The 22984-nt window shown below is 29.8% G+C and overlaps 10 protein-coding genes across 10 annotated transcripts; 6 read left to right on the forward strand and 4 right to left on the reverse strand.

Moving 5' to 3' along the window:
• Positions 1-414: 414 nt before the first annotated feature.
• Positions 415-1108, reverse strand: med22 (mediator of RNA polymerase II transcription subunit 22; the record flags this gene model as incomplete). The annotated part of the gene is made up of 2 exons (XM_020571812.1): positions 415-747; positions 833-1108. The coding sequence occupies 2 exons, from the start codon at positions 1106-1108 to the stop codon at positions 415-417; spliced, it is 609 nt and encodes a 202-aa protein (XP_020438335.1).
• A 564-nt stretch (positions 1109-1672) lies between these two features.
• PPL_00793 (uncharacterized protein) lies at positions 1673-2728 on the forward strand (the record flags this gene model as incomplete). The annotated part of the gene is made up of 3 exons (XM_020571813.1): positions 1673-1857; positions 1988-2340; positions 2649-2728. The coding sequence occupies 3 exons, from the start codon at positions 1673-1675 to the stop codon at positions 2726-2728; spliced, it is 618 nt and encodes a 205-aa protein (XP_020438336.1).
• Positions 2729-4327: 1599 nt separating this feature from the next.
• Positions 4328-7113, reverse strand: mcfO (EF-hand domain-containing protein; the record flags this gene model as incomplete). Its single annotated transcript, XM_020571814.1, has 5 exons — positions 4328-5804; positions 5886-6042; positions 6149-6419; positions 6516-6655; positions 6999-7113. The coding sequence occupies 5 exons, from the start codon at positions 7111-7113 to the stop codon at positions 4328-4330; spliced, it is 2160 nt and encodes a 719-aa protein (XP_020438337.1).
• Positions 7114-8119: 1006 nt separating this feature from the next.
• Positions 8120-9594, forward strand: PPL_00795 (uncharacterized protein; the record flags this gene model as incomplete). The annotated part of the gene is made up of 3 exons (XM_020571815.1): positions 8120-8293; positions 8384-8563; positions 8647-9594. 3 exons carry the CDS (start codon positions 8120-8122, stop codon positions 9592-9594), a joined length of 1302 nt encoding a protein of 433 aa, XP_020438338.1.
• Positions 9595-9980: 386 nt separating this feature from the next.
• PPL_00796 (uncharacterized protein) lies at positions 9981-10218 on the reverse strand (the record flags this gene model as incomplete). Its single annotated transcript, XM_020571816.1, has 2 exons — positions 9981-10028; positions 10090-10218. 2 exons carry the CDS (start codon positions 10216-10218, stop codon positions 9981-9983), a joined length of 177 nt encoding a protein of 58 aa, XP_020438339.1.
• A 523-nt stretch (positions 10219-10741) lies between these two features.
• Positions 10742-15458, forward strand: gpaC (G-protein subunit alpha 3; the record flags this gene model as incomplete). The annotated part of the gene is made up of 8 exons (XM_020571817.1): positions 10742-11538; positions 11682-11877; positions 11941-12139; positions 12288-12318; positions 13074-13176; positions 13524-14683; positions 14754-15166; positions 15268-15458. 8 exons carry the CDS (start codon positions 10742-10744, stop codon positions 15456-15458), a joined length of 3090 nt encoding a protein of 1029 aa, XP_020438340.1.
• Positions 15459-15911: 453 nt separating this feature from the next.
• Positions 15912-17615, reverse strand: PPL_00798 (uncharacterized protein; the record flags this gene model as incomplete). Its single annotated transcript, XM_020571818.1, has 5 exons — positions 15912-16212; positions 16287-16411; positions 16475-16689; positions 16754-17512; positions 17600-17615. 5 exons carry the CDS (start codon positions 17613-17615, stop codon positions 15912-15914), a joined length of 1416 nt encoding a protein of 471 aa, XP_020438341.1.
• A 1253-nt stretch (positions 17616-18868) lies between these two features.
• Positions 18869-20551, forward strand: commd2 (COMM domain-containing protein 2; the record flags this gene model as incomplete). The annotated part of the gene is made up of 5 exons (XM_020571819.1): positions 18869-18958; positions 19649-19727; positions 19824-19901; positions 19987-20144; positions 20246-20551. 5 exons carry the CDS (start codon positions 18869-18871, stop codon positions 20549-20551), a joined length of 711 nt encoding a protein of 236 aa, XP_020438342.1.
• A 352-nt stretch (positions 20552-20903) lies between these two features.
• PPL_00800 (uncharacterized protein) lies at positions 20904-21396 on the forward strand (the record flags this gene model as incomplete). Its single annotated transcript, XM_020571820.1, is given in 2 exon segments — positions 20904-21370; positions 21390-21396. The coding sequence occupies 2 exon segments, from the start codon at positions 20904-20906 to the stop codon at positions 21394-21396; spliced, it is 474 nt and encodes a 157-aa protein (XP_020438343.1).
• Positions 21397-21550: 154 nt separating this feature from the next.
• On the forward strand, positions 21551-22968 carry PPL_00801 (uncharacterized protein; the record flags this gene model as incomplete). The annotated part of the gene is made up of 5 exons (XM_020571821.1): positions 21551-21853; positions 21932-22198; positions 22274-22416; positions 22495-22702; positions 22768-22968. The coding sequence occupies 5 exons, from the start codon at positions 21551-21553 to the stop codon at positions 22966-22968; spliced, it is 1122 nt and encodes a 373-aa protein (XP_020438344.1).
• Between the last annotated feature and the right edge of the window lie 16 nt (positions 22969-22984).

Consider the following 22984-nt stretch of genomic DNA (forward strand, 5'->3'; position numbering starts at 1 on the left):
AGGGGCAATCAAAATATTTAAAATTACAATTTTTTTGTTTTTTTTTTTTATTATTTTTTAATAATTATCGCATTAACATGATGGTAATTGTTTGGTTTGATTATTTTTCTTGATTATTGAGTGTGCTGCTATCATAAGGTTGGTAACTTGTGCACATTGTCAATTGATAAACTGATCTCTTTTCATTTCCATTTAGATATGATCATATTGAAAGAGAGAGGAGTTTTGATAGATTCTGTATCTGTCATAGCTATTGCTTATATTCATATATAACTGACATTATATAATTGATTGATTTTTAACACTCTACTCTCTATGTCCATATTCTCTTTACATTATGAATGGTTGGTTGGTTGGTTGGTTGGTTGGTTGGTTGTTTGAGTTTTAATTTGATTTGTCAATTATTAGATTAGATTATTGTTGTGAAAGTGATTTAAATGAAAATGGTTGAATTGTTGATGATGATGTTAAATGTTGTTGTTGTTGTTGATCTTGATTTAATGTTGAATCTACCACTACCGGTGGTGGTAATTTATAATCTGAATTATAATATTCATTCTCCAACTCTGCTATAGACCTTGAGATCTCTTCGGATATTGACTTTATCATCTTGTTGGTCTTTTCATTCTGTCTTTGATAGACCATGTTCTGAAGTCTGACCTCCTCGGTCATCGTAGAGAAATCATTCAATATTATATTCTGTTTCAACTCTTCAATGATCTTTAATAATCCTTCTGCACTATTTAACTAAAAAAATAAACAACAGAGTTAGGGTTTATTCGTGTAATTTATTTTGATTAGAGTTTAATCATCTTATTATTTAAATACCTACAATATTTGTTGTACGTGTTTCCATTTCATACATTTCACTAAAGTTCTGACTGTTTTCGTTGACCTTTGAGATCTTGATTATCGAATGAAAGTTATCCAACATTTGATTGGTCTTTGTATCGATTTGCTTTTGGAAGTACTGTTGATTTCTAAACAGTATTTCACCTCTGGTCTGTGGTTGTTGCATCTGCTGTTGTTGTTGTTGTTGTTGCTGCTGTTGTTGTTGCTGTTGCTGTTGCTGCTGCTGAGGAGCAGACATTGCACCTTTATTCATCATCCTTTAGACTATCAATTTAATTTGATCAAATCACAAATATGTCTGAATACAGGCAATTTAATTTAAAAAGGTTAAATGAAGTAAGCAGATGATAAAAACATCATAAAAATTCTTTTTTTGAAATTTGGTCAAAAAAAAATAAAAATAAAAACAATCTTCGGAAATTTTGAAAAAAAAAAAAGCAACACACAAAACTTTTGAGGGAGTGAACGATAAAATACTTTCAGACTTTTATATAGCTAAAATGGTCCATGTCGTTGTCAACAAATCAATCAATCAAACATATCAATCAATCATACCAACAACTGTCAGTCATCATTAAAATAAAATTTTTATTTTAAGTAAACTATTTTTATAATACTTTTTTTTTTTTTTTTTTTTTTTTTTTTTTTACACCTGTACAGATTTGTGTAGTGTATCGTTGTGTTTTGTTGTTGCACTGGTGTTCAACTTGGTTTAGATTTAAGTTTAGGTTTTGGTTTATATTAACTATATCATATTGTTCGTTCATTCATTCATCATTCTATATGTAAATATATATTTATACCCACATTTCTGTTGTTTATGTTTAATTCATTAAGTATTATTGATTGGAATAATGTTGAATATAATAGTAGTAGCGTTGGGGAGACTTGTGGTAGCAGTGGTACCGCTATAGACAACTTGACAATTAGTGATAGTTCAAGTTCAAAGTATTTATATTTCTTAATTGGTCCAACTTTATTAATATATAAAAGAAGTTTTATAATGTAAGAAGATTTATGATTTTAGAAAACTAAAGAATAAATATTTATAATAATAATATTTTATTATATTTAACTATAGTTGTCAGATATATGATGAAAGTGGGGGAATTTATTTTTGTTTTTATTCAGTTAGGATCAATAGATTGTTTACAGATGAACCAAAGCTAATTAGAGTTAATAGATTCGAAATTATAGATGGTCAATGGATTTATATAAAACAATACGAATACAACTCAACTCATTATTATAAAAAAGAAATAGAATTCAACATCAATATAGAAATACCAAATTCATTAATATCATATATAAATTCGATTTTATCAAATAATATAATATCCAAATATAATAATAATAATAATAATAATAGAAATAGAATAATTTTAAATGATGAAATTGTTGAAAGTTGGAAAGTAAATGTTTCATTTGGATCAACTGTTGGAAGTTATACAAATGGAAATGGAGAGAATAATAATAGTACAGGTAGTAGTAATTCATTGACATTACCAATACAAAAGAAGATTCTATGCTTGATTTTAAGTAATCATCAATCAACTTTTAGATGGCAGTTGAATCCAATGACTATTTTCAATCTCTGTTTGGTTTGTAAGCGTTGGTTTTATATTATATCCAGGGAGATCTTTGTAACGATAAAAGTTCAGGAGGATTCCAATTTTTTCAATTGTCTCATTGCCAAACAACATCTGGTGCGTAACGTCAAGAAACTTGTACTCGACTCTGACTGCGATGAACTCGATCCAAGTTCCAACGCCACCTACATGAAAAGTCTGTACCAGTCGTTCTCACTGGATCACATTCGCGTGAGAGAACTGGCGCTGTTGAACACGGCAGATCGCTGGCTGATGGATTTAATTAACGAACAATCGTTTCCCTATCTACAGAAACTGACGGTTGAAGACGTTCCATACGATTACGACGTGGGACCGTTTATCAAACGATTTCCAACGCTTCGTTCGCTCGGACTGAGGTTTGAGTATGGCGATCACCAAGTCACTCTGCTGCTGCACGACCTCGTTACGAATCACCGGAGCATCGAGAACTACAATGTCTACAGTTTCGAAGTGGAAGTGGATTCACAGAAGAAAACACATCAGCTGTTTGAGGCGATGATCGACGGAACACACATCAGGAAGATACGCACGAATTTCGGTGTCTACAATATTGAACTTTACAATCGGTTGTTGGATTCCAATCATATTGTTAAGTTGTCGGTTCCATTCTTGGTGCATGACGACATCTCACTTTCACTGGTGGATTTCCAGCGACTTTCGAAATCGACTTGCTCCGTGCGAAAACTTCATCTGTGGGCGGACAACATTCCCGACACCTACAACACAACGATTCACCATTTTTCGAAAATACCCAACTTTTGCATGTCTCTGACGAAGCTGTCGCTGATGCATTTCAAGTACTTGCTGAGCCGAGAGTTCTTTGTGGCGCTCGGTCACAACAGCAGTATCATCAGCTTCAAAATCGAGAGTTCACTGACACCAGAGACAACGGTGTATCTCCAAGAGATGCTTGCAGCAAACCAATCGACCATCAGATATCTTACACTTGGCAGCAATGAAATCAAGGACGACAGTAACAACTCTTTCTACAAAGCATTGATGTCCAATCACAAGCTAATTTCACTTACACTCTATGGTGATTTCAATGAGAGTGAACTTATACAAAATATAAAACATATAAATATTAAACAATGATAAATTTATATATTGAAAAAAATAGTAAATCATTTTCACAAACAAATTTTTACTTGGAAAGAAGATTTGTAATTTTTGATTGATTTGCTTATTCAAAAAAATTAAATAGAATTTTCTTTTCTTGTTCGATCATTTGTACCACTTCACCGGTGTTTTTATCTCTTATCTTGAAGGCGTTGTATTTCCATGCAACAAAGATGTTACAGCACAACAACTTGGTTATTGATTCGCTTGCAAAGTGATTGCTACATTTGGTGCACCATCTTCGATTGTCTCTGATCAGATCCTAAGTTCACCTCGGAACTGAGATTGAAAAGATCTATCTTGGATCATCTACGCAAATGGTCAGACATCATGAAGAACTGGGCACACGACATTAGATTCGTGGTATTAACAGAGTGTTTTGTATTAGTATGATAATATTAATATAATAGCTATATATATTTAGTTAAGTTTACAAATAATCTACAAATCAACACAAAGACTATAGACGGTCCGCAATATTGTTAATAAATTAAGCAATGAGTTATCAAATCATCGTCATCAGGTAATTAATTAAATTGAAATAAATAAATTTGTCTGTTTAGTTTTCCTTGAAATATATTTAAATATTTTTACCTTATGTAACCTGGATGACATTAACGATAGAATAGAATGTAGTGTGATTATCGATAACAAAATGGATAAGTATTCAAAGAGTGGGATTTGATTTGATTTTAGCTATGATATTATAATTAAATTTCTAATTTTTATTGTTTATTTTGATGGAAAGTACCAAACTTGTTTTCCATTTCTTGTACTTTCTCTACTGGAGTCGAAGCTCTACGTAGGGTGTTCCAATCTCTTTCGGAAATTGGAGCAGAGGTTGGTGGCTTTGGTGGGGCGTGTGGCAACAAGTGCTTTTGCAACATTTCGTAGGAGAGCAAAGTGACACCGAACTGTGGTGACGATCTGAATACACGGGCAACACAACCCTTAAAGAATGCACGGAAACCTTCTTCACGCCAGATCTTTTGAGCGCAGTCACGAATACCATCGTAGGTTTGTTCACCACTCTTTGCCTTTACCTGGAGACGTGTCTTGATGACGTCTGCAGGTGTAACCAACGATGCAGCTGGAATACCAGCAACCATACCAGAGATAAAGAGATCCTTTGGTGCGATGTTACCGTCTTTGTCGGCGAGAAGAGTCTTCATCTTGGCGTACGCTGGGAAGTAGATGGCGGAGAATGGAATGTCACGGAGCAAACAGGCACCGGCACCCTTGTAGAGACCGGAGAATCCGAGTTCACGCACAATCTGCATGGCAGTGGCACCACCCTTACCTTGTACCTGGAGACGAATCTTTACGATCTCGAGTGGGTTGGTGAACATGACCTGTGAGGCACCAGCACCGGCACCGGCCAAGATCTCCAATGGCAAGTAGATTTCACCCTTTGATTTGTCACCAAAGAGGTTACGGAGCAAATCGTTCACTGTCAACTTGATGGCTTTCTCGGGAGCGACACCGACCAACTGTGGACCAAGTCCTCTATATAATCCAACGAATCCTTCGTTTTTCAGCACCTTTCTGAAGCAATCCCAACTGTTGTTGTAGATACGTTGCGATGGGTCGACAGCACGTTGATTTTGCATTCTGGTCTTGACCAAATCGATTGGATAGACGGCGGTCGCTCCGATGGCACCGGCCACCGAACCGAGTGCAAAGTTCTCGATCGACTCCCAAACCTGCTTGACGAATCCCTTACCCATGGTGCTCTTGGCAGAGGCATCGGCTGCTCTCAAGATTGGCACTATGGTTGCGGGTGTGGTCGACAATCCGGTGGCTTTCTCAAACTCCTCCACATTCAACTTGCCGTCCTTGTTGTAGTCGAGCAAGTGGTAGATCAACTCCACCTCCATCGGTGTGATTTCAATCGAGGTTGTCTTTCTGGCTTCCTGGAGGAACTCTTCCTTGTTGATGTCGCTCTTGCTGTTTCTGAGAGCAGCAGCCTTCAAAACTCTACCGTACGATGGAATGTGCAACAACAAATCGTTGCATGCAACAAACTGTGAGTAACTGACTTCCTCTGGGTGACCAGAAGCAGCATTCAATTCAGAGACCGACTCTAATTTACTACGAATATTCTCTGGAATTCTTCTGAGTTTGACTGAACTTAAAATCTTTGCAAATTGTTCTTTTGGAATATATCCAGTTTTCTTTGAATCGTGATGTCTAAATTCTTGTCTAAAAATAAATAAACAAAGTAACAAATATTTGTCAATAAAAAGATGATCTCATTTGTTATTTAACTAACTGTTAACATACTTGACACGTTCTTGTTGGAAATCCTTTAAAAGTTGAGTGAATTGACTGTAATTTAATTCGGATGCTCCATCTCCAAAATATAATTTCACCAATTCACAGTTAAAGTCGAATGGGATTGTTGGATCTAAACTTGCAGATACAACGTTTTGGAAATCATCTAAAGAAATAGATATGAACATTTTACTGTATGTTAATAAATGGTTGATTCATATCGATATGGCTTGATTGATTGATTGATTGATTGATAGATTGTAACAACTTACTCTTGGAGACAGTTCCATTTCCATCACGATCAAACAATTTGAAAGCCAAAAAGTATTCAGCTTCTGGCTTTGACATCAATTCGTCAAACATTGCGTACTCGTTGAAACTGATGTAACCAGTGTGATCGACATCTGCCATCTGGAAGAGAATCTTGAATTTATCGGCGTCGAGAGTTGCCTTTAGGAGTTGATCTCCTCTACCCTCAGTCTCTGGTGTAGTCAAAGCATTCAAGAAATCATCTGCTGTCATATATCTTTCACCTTCAATTGACTGTCATTATAATTATTATAGTTTTCAATGTTTATAAATATATAAGTTTCATTTTCTTTCTCTTCTTCTTTTGTTGTTGTTTATGTTACTACTTACGGCAGTGGCAAACTTGTTAAAGTTATCCTTTTGCTTTTGGAGAATGATTTGCTTTGTCTTTTGATCGTCTTCAGCTAGCATTGATCCACCAAACAAGGCAGCGAGTGAAACAGCTGCAGCAACACCTTTACCAAACATATCTATTTGTTTTTGTTGATTCAAATTAATAAAAAATGATAAATATGAGTGATCGATTAATTTGTGATTGATTGAATTTGAGTTGTGTGATTTAAGATATATAAATTAATTAATTTTTTAATAAATATTCTTATAAGGTGGTTTTTTTTTTTTTTGTTTAAGTGTGTGGTTTGTAAAGTTATCTATAACAGGCTTTTTTTTTATCAAAAAAATGGTGAAAAAATAAAAATTTGAACTCTGAACTTAAAAAAAAATGATGATCATTTCATGATGTGTGTGTTTAATGACACCGAAATTGATTGATCTATTGATATTATAAGATAGGATATGTTTTGTTATACATACTTTTCTTTTGTTGTTGTTGGTTCTTTGAATTGAATTTCTTGCTGTTGGAAACGAATGATCTTCTACTGTTGTTAACAACTGATTTTGAAACAGAACGAACTGATTGACTAAACATTATAATAATCTTGTTGTTGTTGGCGTTTAAGTGAAAATGTTAAATAATGATACAAAGTTTGAAGAAAAAAAAATAGTAGTAGCTAATAATTGAAAAACAAGTAATAGAATAAATAGAAAAAATAATAGCTATTTAACCTAAAACTATAAAACTACCAATAAATAATTATTTATTAATTAATTATACACGTTGTAATTGAAAAGGAAAACAAAAAGAAAAAGTAAGAAAGAATCTAAGGTTTGATGTTGATTGTGCAGAAAACAAACTACTTTTTTTTTTTTTTTTTTTGTTCATTTATTTTTTTTTTTTCAAACTCTGGTTTACTTTTTTTTTTTTAAATCCAAAAATTTAGGGGTACATACTAGTGGAGGTAGGTGCACGATAATGTCCCTTCAAAATTTTTGCATATTCAAAAATTCAAGCCGAGTGAAAAATAAAATTTTACATGGTAGCGATTCAAACTTCCTTTTCTGGAAATTTAATACTCTTTCTCATTTAAATTTCAATATCAAGTAGTAACCATCATATATATCACCACCACTTCTATATTTGTTGTTGAATTGTGATTGAAAATGAAGAGTCATTGTCGTTTCCGTTACCGACACATTGTGCACTACTGGCACCACAAGATTTCTAAATTGAATAAAAAAGATTTTTTTTCAATTTACTATCTTATTATCAATATTTAATGTTATTTTATTTTATAATAGAGTTTTCAAACCTATTACTTTTTTCTAAAAGAACATATGGAATGGAATAATAAAATATTTATATAACATAAAATAAATGTTATTATTATTACTATGAATATAAATATTATACCGAAGAATTGGAGCAAAGATTTGAATTTTTATTTAAATTAGATAAACCGAAATAAATTTATACAGGTGTCAACAACCTAAATTCCAAGTATTTTTTGAACTTGTTATTTTCGGTCTTTTGAATAAGTTTTTTTTTTTAAATTTTTGTGCAAATTTAAAGAATGAATTAATCTTTGTTCATCTAGATGTCAACTTCAACTACAACTAGCAGCACCACTACTACTACAACAAATAACAATCGCAATAGGAGTAGGTTTAAAGAAAGAAATTACTATCATATCAGAGTTGGAAAGAGTCATGTCGTACCTTTTCTATTGATCTTACATGATCATAGCTCATTCAATGAGTTACAATTTCAAGTATTTTATCTATCTATTTAACTATCTATCTATCTACTATTATAAGATACTTCAATGAGGCCAACTAAAAAACTAATTAACTTAACTTAGGAATTGATGTTAGCAATTCAGAGTATACTGTCGAATCACCTTACTAGTTATGGAATGGGATCAATATCTGTAGAGTACACACCGTTGATTCATCAAAGACCGAAATTATATTGTCTAACTCAATTAAGCTATACTTATAAATTTACACCTACATTTCCAAGATATACTGTTGTAACAAGGGTATGTTGATTGTATACATATATATAATATCGAAAAATAGTCAATAGTCATCGCTTATTAATAATATTAAATCATTAAAATAGACTGATCTTCATATCGATAAAAAGGTTGCACCTAGAGAGAGAAGAGTATTGTACTTTGCTGGCAATCAGATGGTAGATAAAGTTGATATAGATATACCCGATGAAAACAACAATAACAAACATAATGATAAAGATGATGATAAAGATGATGATGATAAAGATAAGAAAAATAATAAGAATAAGAAAGAAAAGAAGAGTAGAAGTACTAGTAATAGTAAAAAGAGTGATGAAATAGATGTAGATATTAGTAGTAGTGATGATGAGGTTATTGTTGACGATGTCGATGATGATGATGATAATGATGCTAGTGAAGATGATGATCATGAAGATAATGAAGATATCGATTTAGAAGATGAGGACTATCAAGAAAAGATAAAGAAAGGGAAGAAGAGAACAAGTACAGGTAGTACAAAGAAGAGTAATAACAATAGTAATAATAGTAATAGTAAAAGTAATAATAAGAAGAATTATGATGATCATAATAATGGTTATAGTCCAAAGAAATTGATACCAGAGGAAATCATTGATTTAGATATAAAAGAGGATAAAGAATCAACGATAGTGGTTGAAAATGAAGAGATCATAGACTTGGATGAAAATAATGATAGTAATGGTAATGGCGAAGATGAGGAAGAAGAAGAACAAAAGCTTGAAAGTTTAAAGGAATACGACGGTGGATTGTACCAAGGTCTTTCGATTACAGGTCACACTTTGATCGTTGAGACATTTCCAAGGAGAAACTATGTCGCTATTTCATCAGATCTCGGTGAGTCGCAACAATCAGTAAACAGCGAAGCATCATCGTCATCAATGAGTAGTACAACAAGCAGTTCATCAAACAAAAGTAAATCAACAACAGCAAAGAAATCAAAAAAGTCATCAAATGCTCAGTCAAACAATATCAGTTCTTATTTTGGTCCTTCTAGCTCAAATAAATCAAAGAAATAAAAGAAACTCTTGTTTTTGTTAATGTAATGTTATCTTATTATTTAAATTTTATAAAGTAGACCAACAACGATGGTCATCTTAATTATTTATTTGTGATGATTTGATTTGATATAATTGATTGGTTGGTTTGATTGATTTCCCTTACTATCGATGAAGAGATGATGATCCGCAGGAATAGTTTTCGATCTGATAGTTTGTGTTGAATGCTACTGATAGATGGCTAACTATGACTTGTTTCTTTTTAACCAAGTAATAAACTGATTATTGTTCTAATCTTTTTTTTTTTGTTTTTGTTCTATTTTCTGATTGTTTTTGACTGTTTTTCTTTGTTTTTCTAAAAAAATTCACCATTGAAATATTTGGAATCGGATTGAAACATTAATTTTCTATGTATATTTGAATGCTTTTCCGAAAGTGTTTCTTCTTCTGTATTCCTAAAATAATTTATTAGAAAAAGAAAATTAAATTATAAAATAAAATAATTATAATATTTACTTTAATAGCCATTGGTGATGGATTTATAACTATATTTGATTTATCTTCTTCATATACAGGCTTCAGTCTAATCTTTAACGGATTATTAGTTGCAATTGATACAAATTTTAAGGGATTTAAATTCTTCATTTTGATAATAGAAACAAATAGAAATAAATAGAAATAATATTTGAAAAATAAGTGAAATAAAATAAATAATATTTACAAAATATTTATTGTAAAAACAATAACCTTAAACAAATTAAATTATAATTATAAGTAAATGAATAGAATAATAATTTAAATTATTGTAAAAATGACGTTGGTAATGATTCACTTAATTAAAAATCTTTGACATTGTTTGAAAAAATGTTTACGAGTTTAAAAAAAAATTCAAATTTAAATTTGTTGTTATTGGATGTGTGTTACAGGAAAGGAAAGATGTGAACCACACACTCTCTATGAATCAACAAACTGTGTGTTCAAATTTTTAAATTTATTTTTGTTTAATTTTTTTTTTTTTTTCATTTTTTTTTTTTTCATTTATTTTGTAAAAAAAATGCTTTCGTTCGATTTTTTTTTTTCAATTTAATTTAATTTTTTAATCATTCCCATTTTTATTAAATAAAGATTTGTTTTTGTTTATTTTTTAATTCAAAAAAAATATATATATATGGCTGTAAAAGATAAGAAGATCATTAAAGATGAGGAGTCATCAGATTCTTCAGATTCATCATCTTCGTCATCATCATCAGAAAGTGAGAATGAATCGAAATCAAATAAGAAATCAGTATTAAAGAGAAAGAAAGGATCACCATCAAAGGACTCAAAGAGATCAGATTCATCATCAGATTCGTCATCAGATTCTTCTTCTTCATCATCATCATCATCATCATCAGAGTCTGAGGCAGAGAAACCATCAAAAGCAAAACAACAAAAGGTAGAAGAAAAGAAATCAGATTCAGATTCAAGCAGTGAATCAGAGTCCGAGTCAGAATCAAGCAAATCAAGTGAATCGGAATCGGAATCATCAGATGTAGATATGAAAAAGGTTAATTCTGACAGTGAATCAGAATCAGATTCAGATTCAGAGTCAAGCAGTGAATCAGAAACAGAAATAAAGAATAAATCAAAAGAGTCTAAAGAATCAAAATCAGAATCATATTCAGAGTCAGAAGATGAGAAAATGAAAGAAGATGACAGTAGTAGTAGTAGCAGAAGTAGCAGCGATGAGTCAGATAATGAAAATAGTGGCGATGAAGAAGAAAATAGAGAAACACTAGATAAACTATCGGATTCAGAAGATGAAACAGAGTACTCATTGAAGCAACTTCAACAAGAAGAACAGGAAAGAATAAAAGAACAAAAACAAAAACAACAACAGAAGCAGAAATTCAATGCAAATCAACTTATTTCGGAATTGGAAGGATTGACTTCATTGACCAGTGTAGAATCATTAGATTATCGTATGTATAATATAAAAGCTCATTATTGATATAAATTAATTGAAGGATATTAATTAAATTTTTATATTTACTTTATCAATCAAATAAAGCAAACAAGAGTAGAATAAATAAAAAGAATAAAGATGAGAAGAATATGTTTTTTGATAGATCTGCATCGTTGTCAACAAAGATACTGTTACTCTTGAGAAGAACATTGGCGCATCAGAACAACGAGAGACTGCCACTCTCACAACTTTTACAGCAACTTTCATTCGGTGGACTATCATACAGTGATTTGACACTCTGGAAAGATATTTCAAAGTTTAATCATCAAACACTCTCACAAATCGATAAAATTGAATCTGTAAGTTTGAATATAATATATAAAAGATGTTACTGTTTACTAATACTAAATATTCAATATTAGAAATCAACAAATAGTAATAATAATAATAATAATAATAGAAATAGTACAAAACAACAAAATCAACAAGTTACAAAGACATTCCACGACTTTTTCATTGAGAGACTGACGGATGAGTTTGGTGATGATATCGACAAGATGAGAGGTGACACTGTTTACGATGATAAGATGTTATCGACCATTCTAGAGGGTATGGAAGTTGGTATAGATTTATATTCACTACAAGATAAACATATGATAACAGATACACTGAAGATTAATAATAATAATAAAAAGTAAAATAAATTAAAATAAACATATCATTATTTATGATAAAAAAGTTATTCTTTCTTCTTTTTTTTTTTTTATAGGATCATCATACATGTTGGTTAAATTAAAGATGTGAGTTGTAAGTTGTGAGGTTAATTATGTCACTTCTCATTCTTTTACTTTCACATGATTGTTCAATTTAAATCTTCACCACACTCATCATCAATTCTTTTTCCCAAATAATAATTTAATCTTATTTGATAAATCTAAAGAAAAAGTTTTGTTTTTTGTAAAATCTGTTTTTGAGAGAATGATTGTTTTTTCATTGCGATGCCCGACCATAAAACATGGTTGGTTGCAAAAAAAAACAGTGTCAACTGGCAATGAACGACCTTGTGTGGACCTTTTTTAGTTTTTCACTTATTGTCAAGCCTCCAAAACCACACACCCACAAAGTTATATAAAATTCTCAAAAATCATGATTCTTTTTAGTGGGCGAATGAATAAATAAAAAAAAAATCAATTTAAAAAAAAAAATCATTCAAAAATTAAATAAAAAAAAAAAACATATTTAAGATTAATAAGTTTATTTAGATATCAATGATTTTGTTTTAGGTCACATTACATTACCAATATTTATCAAAATAAATATCATATTTTTTTTTAATTAAACCAACAAGAAAAATAAATTGACAAATCAAAATATTGAAATTAAATAACAATTTTTAGTTAAAGATTAACTTTTTAATAATAAAAATAATAATAATAAAAAATACTTAAAGTAAGATTTAGATAGTAGGAATACAGATACAGATATAGAAAAAGAAAGATAGAAAAATATAAACAATCAATAGTTAGATAGATATAGGGAATTGGTTTTCCCTTAGAGAGAGTCAGTCAGTCAGTCAGAGTTTGGAAATGGATTCACCAACACCGTCCTTGTCAAAGGGTGTATTAAGAGCATATCTTTGTAAAAAAGGACATGGTAATGTTATTCTATTCAAAAAATAAAAAGTTATAAATAATTCATATTACTAATATAAACTATATTGTAATACATACTTAAAACATAAAACCAGTTGTAAAAAATTGGAAATTACGATTATTCGTATTAAAAGTTGGTGGTACACATATAGAATATTTCGTTGATGAAACTGTTTGTATTCGAAAAAAAAAAAATTGTTTTTTTTTACTTTTATTTTAGTTATAACTCTTCACACACATTCATACTCCTTGAAAAATTATAATGGGAGAGTGAGGAATGTGTTGAGTTTTAAAAACCCTATTGTCATGACTAACCTATATTTGTGAATTTAACATGGTTGTTGTATTAACAGAAAGAGAATCAACATCAACCACAAGGAAGAATTCCATTATATAATTGTAAGGTACAGGAGTATGTACATAATAAAAACAATAATCCAAGAGAATTCTGTTTCATAGTGGAAACGAGTGAATCAAAGTCATGGATTATCTCGGCAAGCTCAAAGTCACAGCAACTTTTGTGGATCGACTCGATTCGCGAAGCCGCCAAATTCGCCGAGGAATCGGAAGAGTCGAAACAGATAAAACATCGACAGATCGAACGATCGATTCTCACCGACTCGAAGAATAGACAGCGTCTTACCATTATCAAGCTGCTGTTGCTTGGCACCGGTGAATCGGGAAAGTCGACGGTGGTCAAGCAAATGAAGATTCTTCACTCCAATGGATTCTCGGCGGAGGAGAAAGAGTTCTACAGACAACTGGTACAGCGAAACCTGCTCGATGGTGTAACGATTCTCGCGCGGATCATCATGGAGAGCGGTAATATCGAGGTGGCTGCCGAGACACGGCTGGCGATCACCCACTTTCTCACATGGCAACAGGTTTATGAGCAGCGACGTCCCACCACTCTCCGTCTGAAAGGTGTCACCTCCGCTTCGAACTCGCCATCAATGAGTTCACCACCCAACACTCCTCCCACCGCAGGCATCACTCTTAGTGATAGTTTCGATCTCAATCTATCGAATAATAGTATTAGATCATCTGCCAACTATGAAAGCAGTTATAATAATAATAACAACTATAATAATAGTCACTATAATAATAATAATAATCTTACATCATCGACAAGTTCAACAAATTCTTTATATTTATCAACTGAAAGTAATATTAGTCTTAGTAATAGTTACAATCCAAACAATAATAGCAACAACCACAACAACAATAATAATAATCAAACCGATAATGATCAACAAATTAAATTACAACAACCAGATAATATCAACTTTAGTAGCATCAACATTAGTAACAACAGTATTTATTTATCATCACCTATCAACACAAAAGGACACAGCAGAAACAACAGTGACTCAAAGAATATATATCATGTAGAGGAGAATGGAATACCACCTATCATTTCAAACTATATCACCAGTATATGGGCAGATCCAATAGTTCAAACCGAAGTATTGGCTAAAGCACAACAATATCATTTCCATGAATCAACTACATAGTATGTAAAATGTTATTATCGGTATTGATATTTTAAATAATTACTAATAATAATGTTTGTGATTAAAAAGTTATTTAAATGAAGTTAAAAGAATTGGAAAAGCAGGATATTCACCATCGAGTCTAGATATTCTAAAGTCTAGATCACAGACCAACGGTGTGGTAGAAACCGACTTTAAGGTGATGGAAGTACTGTTTAGGATTGTTGATGTCGGTGGTCAGCGTGGAGAGCGCAAAAAGTGGATTTCATTCTTTGACGACGTCACTGCAATCGTTTTTGTGGCGGCTATCAATGAGTACGACCAAGTATTGGCTGAAGACAACTGTACAAACCGTCTTCAAGAGTCACTCAACCTTTTCGATCAAGTCTGTAACGATCCTATCTATCCAAAGACATCTGTAATTCTATTCCTAAACAAAATCGATTTGTTCCGTGAGAAACTAAAGAGAACACCTTTACAAGTTTGTTTTCCAGATTATAATGGTAAGTTATTATTATTATTATTATTATTATTATTTTGTTTGTAATTAACTAACCAACTAAATATAATTAATAATTTATTATCATTATTATCATTATTATAGATGATCAAACCTATGATAAGGCATCTAATTATATAAAGAATAACTTTTTAAGTAAAAAGAGAGCACACGATCATTCAAGACATATATATTATCATTTCACATGTGCAACAGATACCAAATCTTTTGAAACCGTATTCAACTCTGTACAAGACATTATTCTATCGAAAACATTGGATCTAGCTGTCAATTAATAAAATCAATAGAAAATTAATTTATATCTAAAAAAAAAAAAAAACTATAGAGTTAAATAGTTTAGATTAAGTGTATAAATAAGTCAATATTTCGAATAATGACTTAAATTTATTGTTTATTTGTTATATATTACATTGCTTAAAAAAATATTGATTAAACTTTCTTTTTTTTTTTAATTAATCAACTACAAAAGTATCGATATTATTTTTATTAAATATAAATATTTAATCATAATTATATATTAGATTAATATTAAATATTTAATAATATATATTTGTAGAGTTGATTGGTTGATCTAATTCGATTTGAATGTTTGGTCAATTATTTGAATTTTTTTAAAACAACAAGTTTAAGTTTGGGGTGTTGTGTAGCTGATGTTGTTTGGTATATATATATATGTATTGATAGGTATATTAAAAAAATATTATTATTATTATTACTATTATTATTTCTTAAGGTCTTCTATTGTTATTGAAGGATGGTTGCTTAATTAAGTTGAGTTCCTTATGAACCAAATCTCTACCAACGATATCAAGTTGTCTTTCAAACATTTTCAAAGCTTCTTGATACAATAGGATATCCATCCAATTGTATTCTCTAATGAGATCGATAACATCTTGGGGGATTGATGATAAATTGGTGGTAGCCTTTCTCTTATTGGATTTAACCTCTGTTAAATCTGTTAATCCACAATAATATTTCATCAATACAATTGATTCTGTAAATCTCTCTGTAATTCCAACAAATTTCATCCTAATAAACATAAATATTTAAAAGAAACAATTAATAAACAATAATAACAAATATAATAAACAAATACTACCTACTTTCTTAAATGATATAAAGCTTGTCTAAATGATTCATTTGTTACAAGTGGTTCGGCCTCAACAGAGATACCAGCCAATACTCTAGTTTGTTCATTTTGTCCTCTTGGTGATTTTTTAATCCATTCCTAATAAAATAATTAATAAACAAATTAAATTAAAAATACAAATTATCTTTTTAAACAACTTACTTTAAAATCTAATTGCATTGCCAATTGATGACCTTCATCATTGATTTGTTCTCTATGATAATAGTAATGAGAGATAACTCTATCAATTGGATCTCTCAACATTGTCATATATGAATAGGTTTGTTGTTCTTCTTTATTCAAATAGGAATGAATACCATAATTGTAATGACCCACTACTGCTTTCCTTCCACTCACTACATTTCTATCAATATAACCTAATAGTAGAAATTAAAGTTAGAATATTATTACTTAATGTTCTTTTAATAGTTAACTACTTACTTGGATGAATCCACTGTTGATAAGCTTTGACACTACCAAATGTCTTTCTAAAGAGATATATAATAGAGTTTCCACCTGTCTTTGGTACATGAAGATATAGATATGGTGCAGAGATCAATGGTTTGGGATAGATCGATTTCAGTGGCATCTCCAGCATTGGTCTTGGCAATATGTTGAGATCCAGAGATTTCTTGGCCTTTTCAATACGATCTAAATTCTCTTCATACTCGTAGAAATCATTGGTGATCTCTGCTTCCAGTCTTCTTCTCTCGACGAAATTGATTCTGTCAGTGATTTTGCTATCTCTTTCACCTTGCATTAGATGATCGATTTCACGAGCCAACAAATCCATGGATCCAACCGAGGGATTGGAAAAACCACGTGCAGGAATCTCCTTAAAATCGGTTTGGTTATATTTGAAAAATGATGGTGACTCGATTGTTACATTCGAATATAAATGATAATAATATAAATAGTTGATAAACACTGGATATTGATCTTCATTATTGACTGGTGCTTGTGTTACCTCTTTTACTTCAAGCGGTTTCATATAATTTACATTATTTTCATTGTTATCATTTTTATTATTTATATTATGATTATCATTATTAATATTATTATTATTATTATTATTGTTATTATTATTTTGAGATAAAGGTACAAGATTATTATTTTCTAAATTATTATTATTACTATTACTATTAAAATTATTGTTTTTTAAACTATTGGAATTACTATTATCTAAACAAGATGTATTTTCTATTCTAAATAAAAATACTATACTCAAACACAAGGCCATCACCATTATGAAAACTACTTTTCCAAATGAGACCCTAGAAATTTTACCACTATTGTACTTCATTTTTATAAATATATATGTATATATTATTAAATTACAAAAACATAAAATGTAAAGTATTTATATAAATTCTCTACTTCTTTGAATTTTCTTTTTAAAAAATTATAAAAAAAATATTATTATTTATAAGAAATATCTCTATGAACTTGTAAATGAAATTAAATGGTTTATGATTAGAGTTAAGTAAGAATTAATGAAATAATAAGTGAACTGATCTCTAGTCTATTTTCTGTCTTTGGTTGGTTGTAGGTATGAATTTGACTTGTATGTTCGAAAAATAAAGTTTCGTTAATTGTACAATTATTACTAATAAAGCTGAATCAGCCAATATGAAATATTGGAGTTGTTGGTGATGTCGTACTTGTGGATGGCGGTCTAAATTTACATTTTGTCTCCAAAGTACTATCATTCACCAAATTTCATTATTAACATAAAAGAGTATTCAAACTACAACAGCAACATCAATAACAATATTTCTGTTTATTGAGAAAAACAGTAATTCTACCCCTCTTAATGATATTCATCAATTTCATTTTTATGAGAATCATATGATGGTAGCAACTGAGACAAACTTTACAAAAAAAAATTAAAATACAAACTCCTATGTACCAAATTGAAAGTCATTCAATTAAATACAACAAACGCATCTGGCAACATGCAAAATTGGTGCTTGCCAGAAAAAAAAACATGTTTTTTTCGGCAGATACCTTATGAAATGAATAATGTTCTTTCTCAATAACAATACCAAAGGGGTTGTACAAATTGAGGAAAACACCAAAAATTAAAGTTCGTCATCTAAAATTGAAAAAATGTCAAAAAAAAAAATCAGATTTTTCATTTTATTTTTGATTTATTTTTTAAATATTTTTAATTTTTTTTGATAGTGGTTCAAAATTAATTACATCTTTAAAAAAATCACAAGGTAAGAATTTTTGTGAGTGATCGAAAACGCAAAGTTTCTTTTCAAAAACGAAAAAAAAACAAAAAAAAAAAATCGTACCAACCCTACATGGCAACATTGAACAAAAAATTTGTAATTCATTTTATTTATGGCTTTTTCAAAAGGTAACGATTCATGTCTATTTATAATTTTAGACTTTGTTTTTTTTTTTTTTTTTTTTTTTTTTTTTTTTTGGACTAAAAAGTTAATTATATGTAATATCTAACTGGTTGGTTGTGGTCGAAAAGTGCGAGATTAATTCAGAGTAGTGATAACATTTGCATGGTGTCACAATTGTTGACAGTGGTCAACAATAATGACACATCAGTTCCAAAACTTTTATTTATTTGTTACTGATTTAGATAATACTACTTTTTTGTGCACATCATCAAGTGATCTTATATCTGTATCTGTGTGTTTGTTTAATCAAAAAGTCAAAATCAGACTATTACATATTTCTTCCCATTGCATTACTTAAACTAATAATAAATAGACTTTGAATTAAAAATAATGACCCCAACATTTTTAAACACATTTTTATTTTTTTGTTTTTAACAAATTAGACAAACTGATTGTTTTAATTGTATTAAAGTATCATAATTTTTTTCATTGGTGCACTATTATACTAAAAAAAAACAACTTCCCAATGCAATATAATTACAACAATAAGATAATTATGAAGAAACAATAAGGGAGTAATACTAAAAAAAAAAATTTTCAATAATTAAATGTTTTATCTTGATATTCTGTAAATTGATATTCCTAATATTTATTGATTGTATTATTTGTTTTATCAGTAAGTTGTAAAAATATGCGCTATTATGAGGCTTATAGTAATAGAAAATACTTGAATTTGTTTAAATTACTCTGAAAGATCGAGCTAAAGAATACAAATGTTAAATATTGTGTATTTGGTAAAGTATAATCCCTAACTGCATTCATGATGATGTTTTGCTTTTTTTATTGTATGATCAATAGAAAATTCTATGACCAGAAAAATTTTTCTGATTATCAAAAAATGATCTTTTAGTTTTGCAATCAAAATTTTTTTGTTTCATTAATTAAAGTAAAATTTATTATTTTTAAAGTTATATAGATTCATATAAAGATGATTATTGTGTTAGATTCACATCATACAGAGGATCTACAATTCCTCAAAACAGTTGAAAACGATGGTTAGTATTTTATATTTATCAGAGTTAACAGGTCAAACAACAAACAAATGAAAACTAAACTTATCATCTCATCTTCATTATCAATTTGATTTACAGTTATTAGAGAGTTCTGTAATATTTCATTAGAGTTTATAAGAAAAGGTGACAATAAGAAGTTATATATTGCTGCATCGAGTATGTATTCTAGAAATGCTTATTGCAATCAAGTTTATTTCGATTAAAATTAATCAATTTCATCTTTTATTTCATTTATTTAAAGAGAAACTAAATGTATCACCAGATGTCATTGAAAATGTAGTCAAAGGTTTATCACATCTATTTGTAGAATGTTCTAGATTCATGTTGAACGATGCTGATTTTAAAGATTCTCTATCGATTTTAAAGTTTGAAAATGAATTGGTTGATTTATTAAAAGAGGTAACTAACATTATTCATTATTCACAATCAGTGAGATATCAATAGAGCAATTTTACTAATAAAACAACTAATCAATAAAAAAAAAACAAATAATATTATAGGTTTATTTAGAACAAAGAAATGAAATTAGAATTATCTTACAGGAATTATACCCTCATTTCGATCATTATTCAAACTTGGAGTGGAGATTGGATGTACAGGTTGCCAATAGAAGTTTGCGTGGACAAACAATCAACCCAATCTATTTGTTAAAGTTGACCACACAATCTGGTGGAACTCAAGAAAAGAAAGAACATATACTTCAAACCGATCCAAATAATCTTAAACATCTTTGCAATGAATTGGAGGCTGCATTAATGGAGATTCGTTCAAACGATTGTCGTCGTATCATGAGAAATATTAAATAGAATCAAAATTATTCTCATTTAAAATAACTTAACATAACACTTTTTCAAAATTAACAAATAAATTAATAATACATGTAAAATAAATTAAAAAATATGACAAAAATTGTATTTGATATTTTCATACCAGTACTGGTATTTTTATACTGACAAAAACCAATTCGGAATTACACCAATCAGTGTAAGTGTGTGGTTTTTAAAAAAAAAAAAATTTTACAAAAAAAAAAAAAAAAAAAAAACTGGCTTATCATTTTTAATATTAAAGAAAGTAGCTCCTATAACCCACATGATGTGAAATTTCATTTAATCAAATATTTATATACTACTATTTTTGGTTATTATAATTGTAATAAAAATGATTGAAAATAATGTATATGGTATAGACGAAGATGATAATCTAAATTCTTCACCTACTAGTAGCAGCAGCAGTAATAATAATAATGGAAGTAGTAGTAGAAAGAATCACATTCCCGATAGATATTTAAATGATAGTCAGATGTTAATGTCGTCTATCGATGGTTTGGTTAAAGATAAAAAGTTGACGGAAGCTGAAAATAACGATGGCTACGATGAGGATGTAATGGCCGACGACGCCGATGCTCATCAAGAGGAAAGCAAAAAGTTTTATAGACCTCCACTACCAAGTTTTCTAGACAACAACGATGACCTCATGAGAAAGATCACTTTGGTGCTGGGTGTCCTAACAATGTTAGTCTCTGGTACACTCTATGGTTTCGCAGTGATTTCAGTAGATGTCAAAGAAATATTGGATTTCGATCAAACTGAAATTAGTAATGCAATTTCAATTGGTGATGTTGGAATGTATGTATTTTTACAATAGTTATTAATATAGATGTTAATATTAATATTTTCTTATTAATTTAATTGATAATTAGATATTTTGGATTGACAGTCGGATATATATATGATTTGTATGGACCGTTCATTACCAGTTTGATATCAACATGCTTTTATTTGCTTGGCTATTTCGGATTCTATGGAATGATTAAAGGTAGTTTGCCAGCCAATGCTTATCTGCTGAGTTTCTTTTTGTTCTTGGTTGGACAGGCATCACATGCATCGTTTACAGCATCGATTATCTCGAATATCCATAACTTCTCACTGAAGCATCGTGGTAAAGTTAGTGGTGCACTCGTTGGTTTATTTGCAACATCATCTGGTGTCTTTGGTATCATCTATAGACATACATTCAGCAAGACACACGACGTACAAGGTTATCTTTTATTCTTGGCAATCCTTTGTTCGACCATTGCATTCATTGGTGCATTTTTAATTAGATTCATTGTAAATATTAAGTTAGTTAATCATATCTATACTCTATATTAATATTTTCAATTTTATTATTTTATTATATATTTTTAGGGACCAAAAGTACCAGATAGTGTAATAAAACAATCTGGTTCTGGAAGTGAATTGGAAGAGGTTTCAGATACAGTTAAAGTCGATGAAAAAGAAAAGCAATATAATCTATTGGAAAAAGATAACACTGACGAAGAAACAAAAGAATATAGTTTAGAATCGAGAAGTAATCCAAACTATCTTGATGGTAAAAGAGATATTACTGGATTACAATTATTGAAAACAGAAGAGTTTTGGTTATTATTTATTATTTATTTCTTTGTTGCTGGTGTATGTATCAATATTATTAATATTTTCATTTTTAATATGAATATTAATCTTTTCTATTGTATTTATAAAAAATAGACATGTTTAATGTTTTTAAATAATATAGGATCAGTTGGAAAAGCAAATGGAAAATCATCTGATCTTCGTACTGATTTGGTAATTGTATTTGCTGCTTGCAATTTAACAGGAAGATCATCCTTTGGATTATTATCAGATTTATTGTATGTTGACTTTTTTCAGAATATTATAGCAATTAGTTATATTTACATTTACCATTTATCTTATTAAAAAACTTTTAGTTCAAGAAAGATTTCAAGATTTTGGTTTTTGGCTATTTCAGCTACCATTATCTCTATTACACATTTATTATATGCATTCTTTACATCAGATTTTTATATTCTTGCAACCATTTTGACAGGTGTTGGATATGGTGGTTTAGTTAGTACGATGGTACTTTTAACTAGTGTTAGATTCGGTGTTAGAAGATTTGGTTTAAATTTTGGAATGGTATGTAATTATTAGTATACAGATATTTATTTTAATACTTATATATTTTTAATTAAAATAACTAGCTTGCTATTGCATCAGCAGCAGGATCATTATCATTTGGATTCTTAAGTGGAAAACTCTATGATGACCATGCAGATGAAGAGGATGAATGCTATGGTGAAAAGTGTTTCCGAACCGCTTTTATTTTAAGTGCGGTTTTCAATGCAATGTGTATAGGTGTCATTCTTTTCTTGATCCACAGATCAAAAAGACATACATATTAAAATAAAATATTAAATT

The sequence above is a fragment of the Heterostelium album genome, assembly GCF_000004825.1.
Source record: "Heterostelium album PN500 unplaced genomic scaffold PPL_scaffold1, whole genome shotgun sequence".
Classification (NCBI taxonomy): domain Eukaryota; phylum Evosea; class Eumycetozoa; order Acytosteliales; family Acytosteliaceae; genus Heterostelium; species Heterostelium album.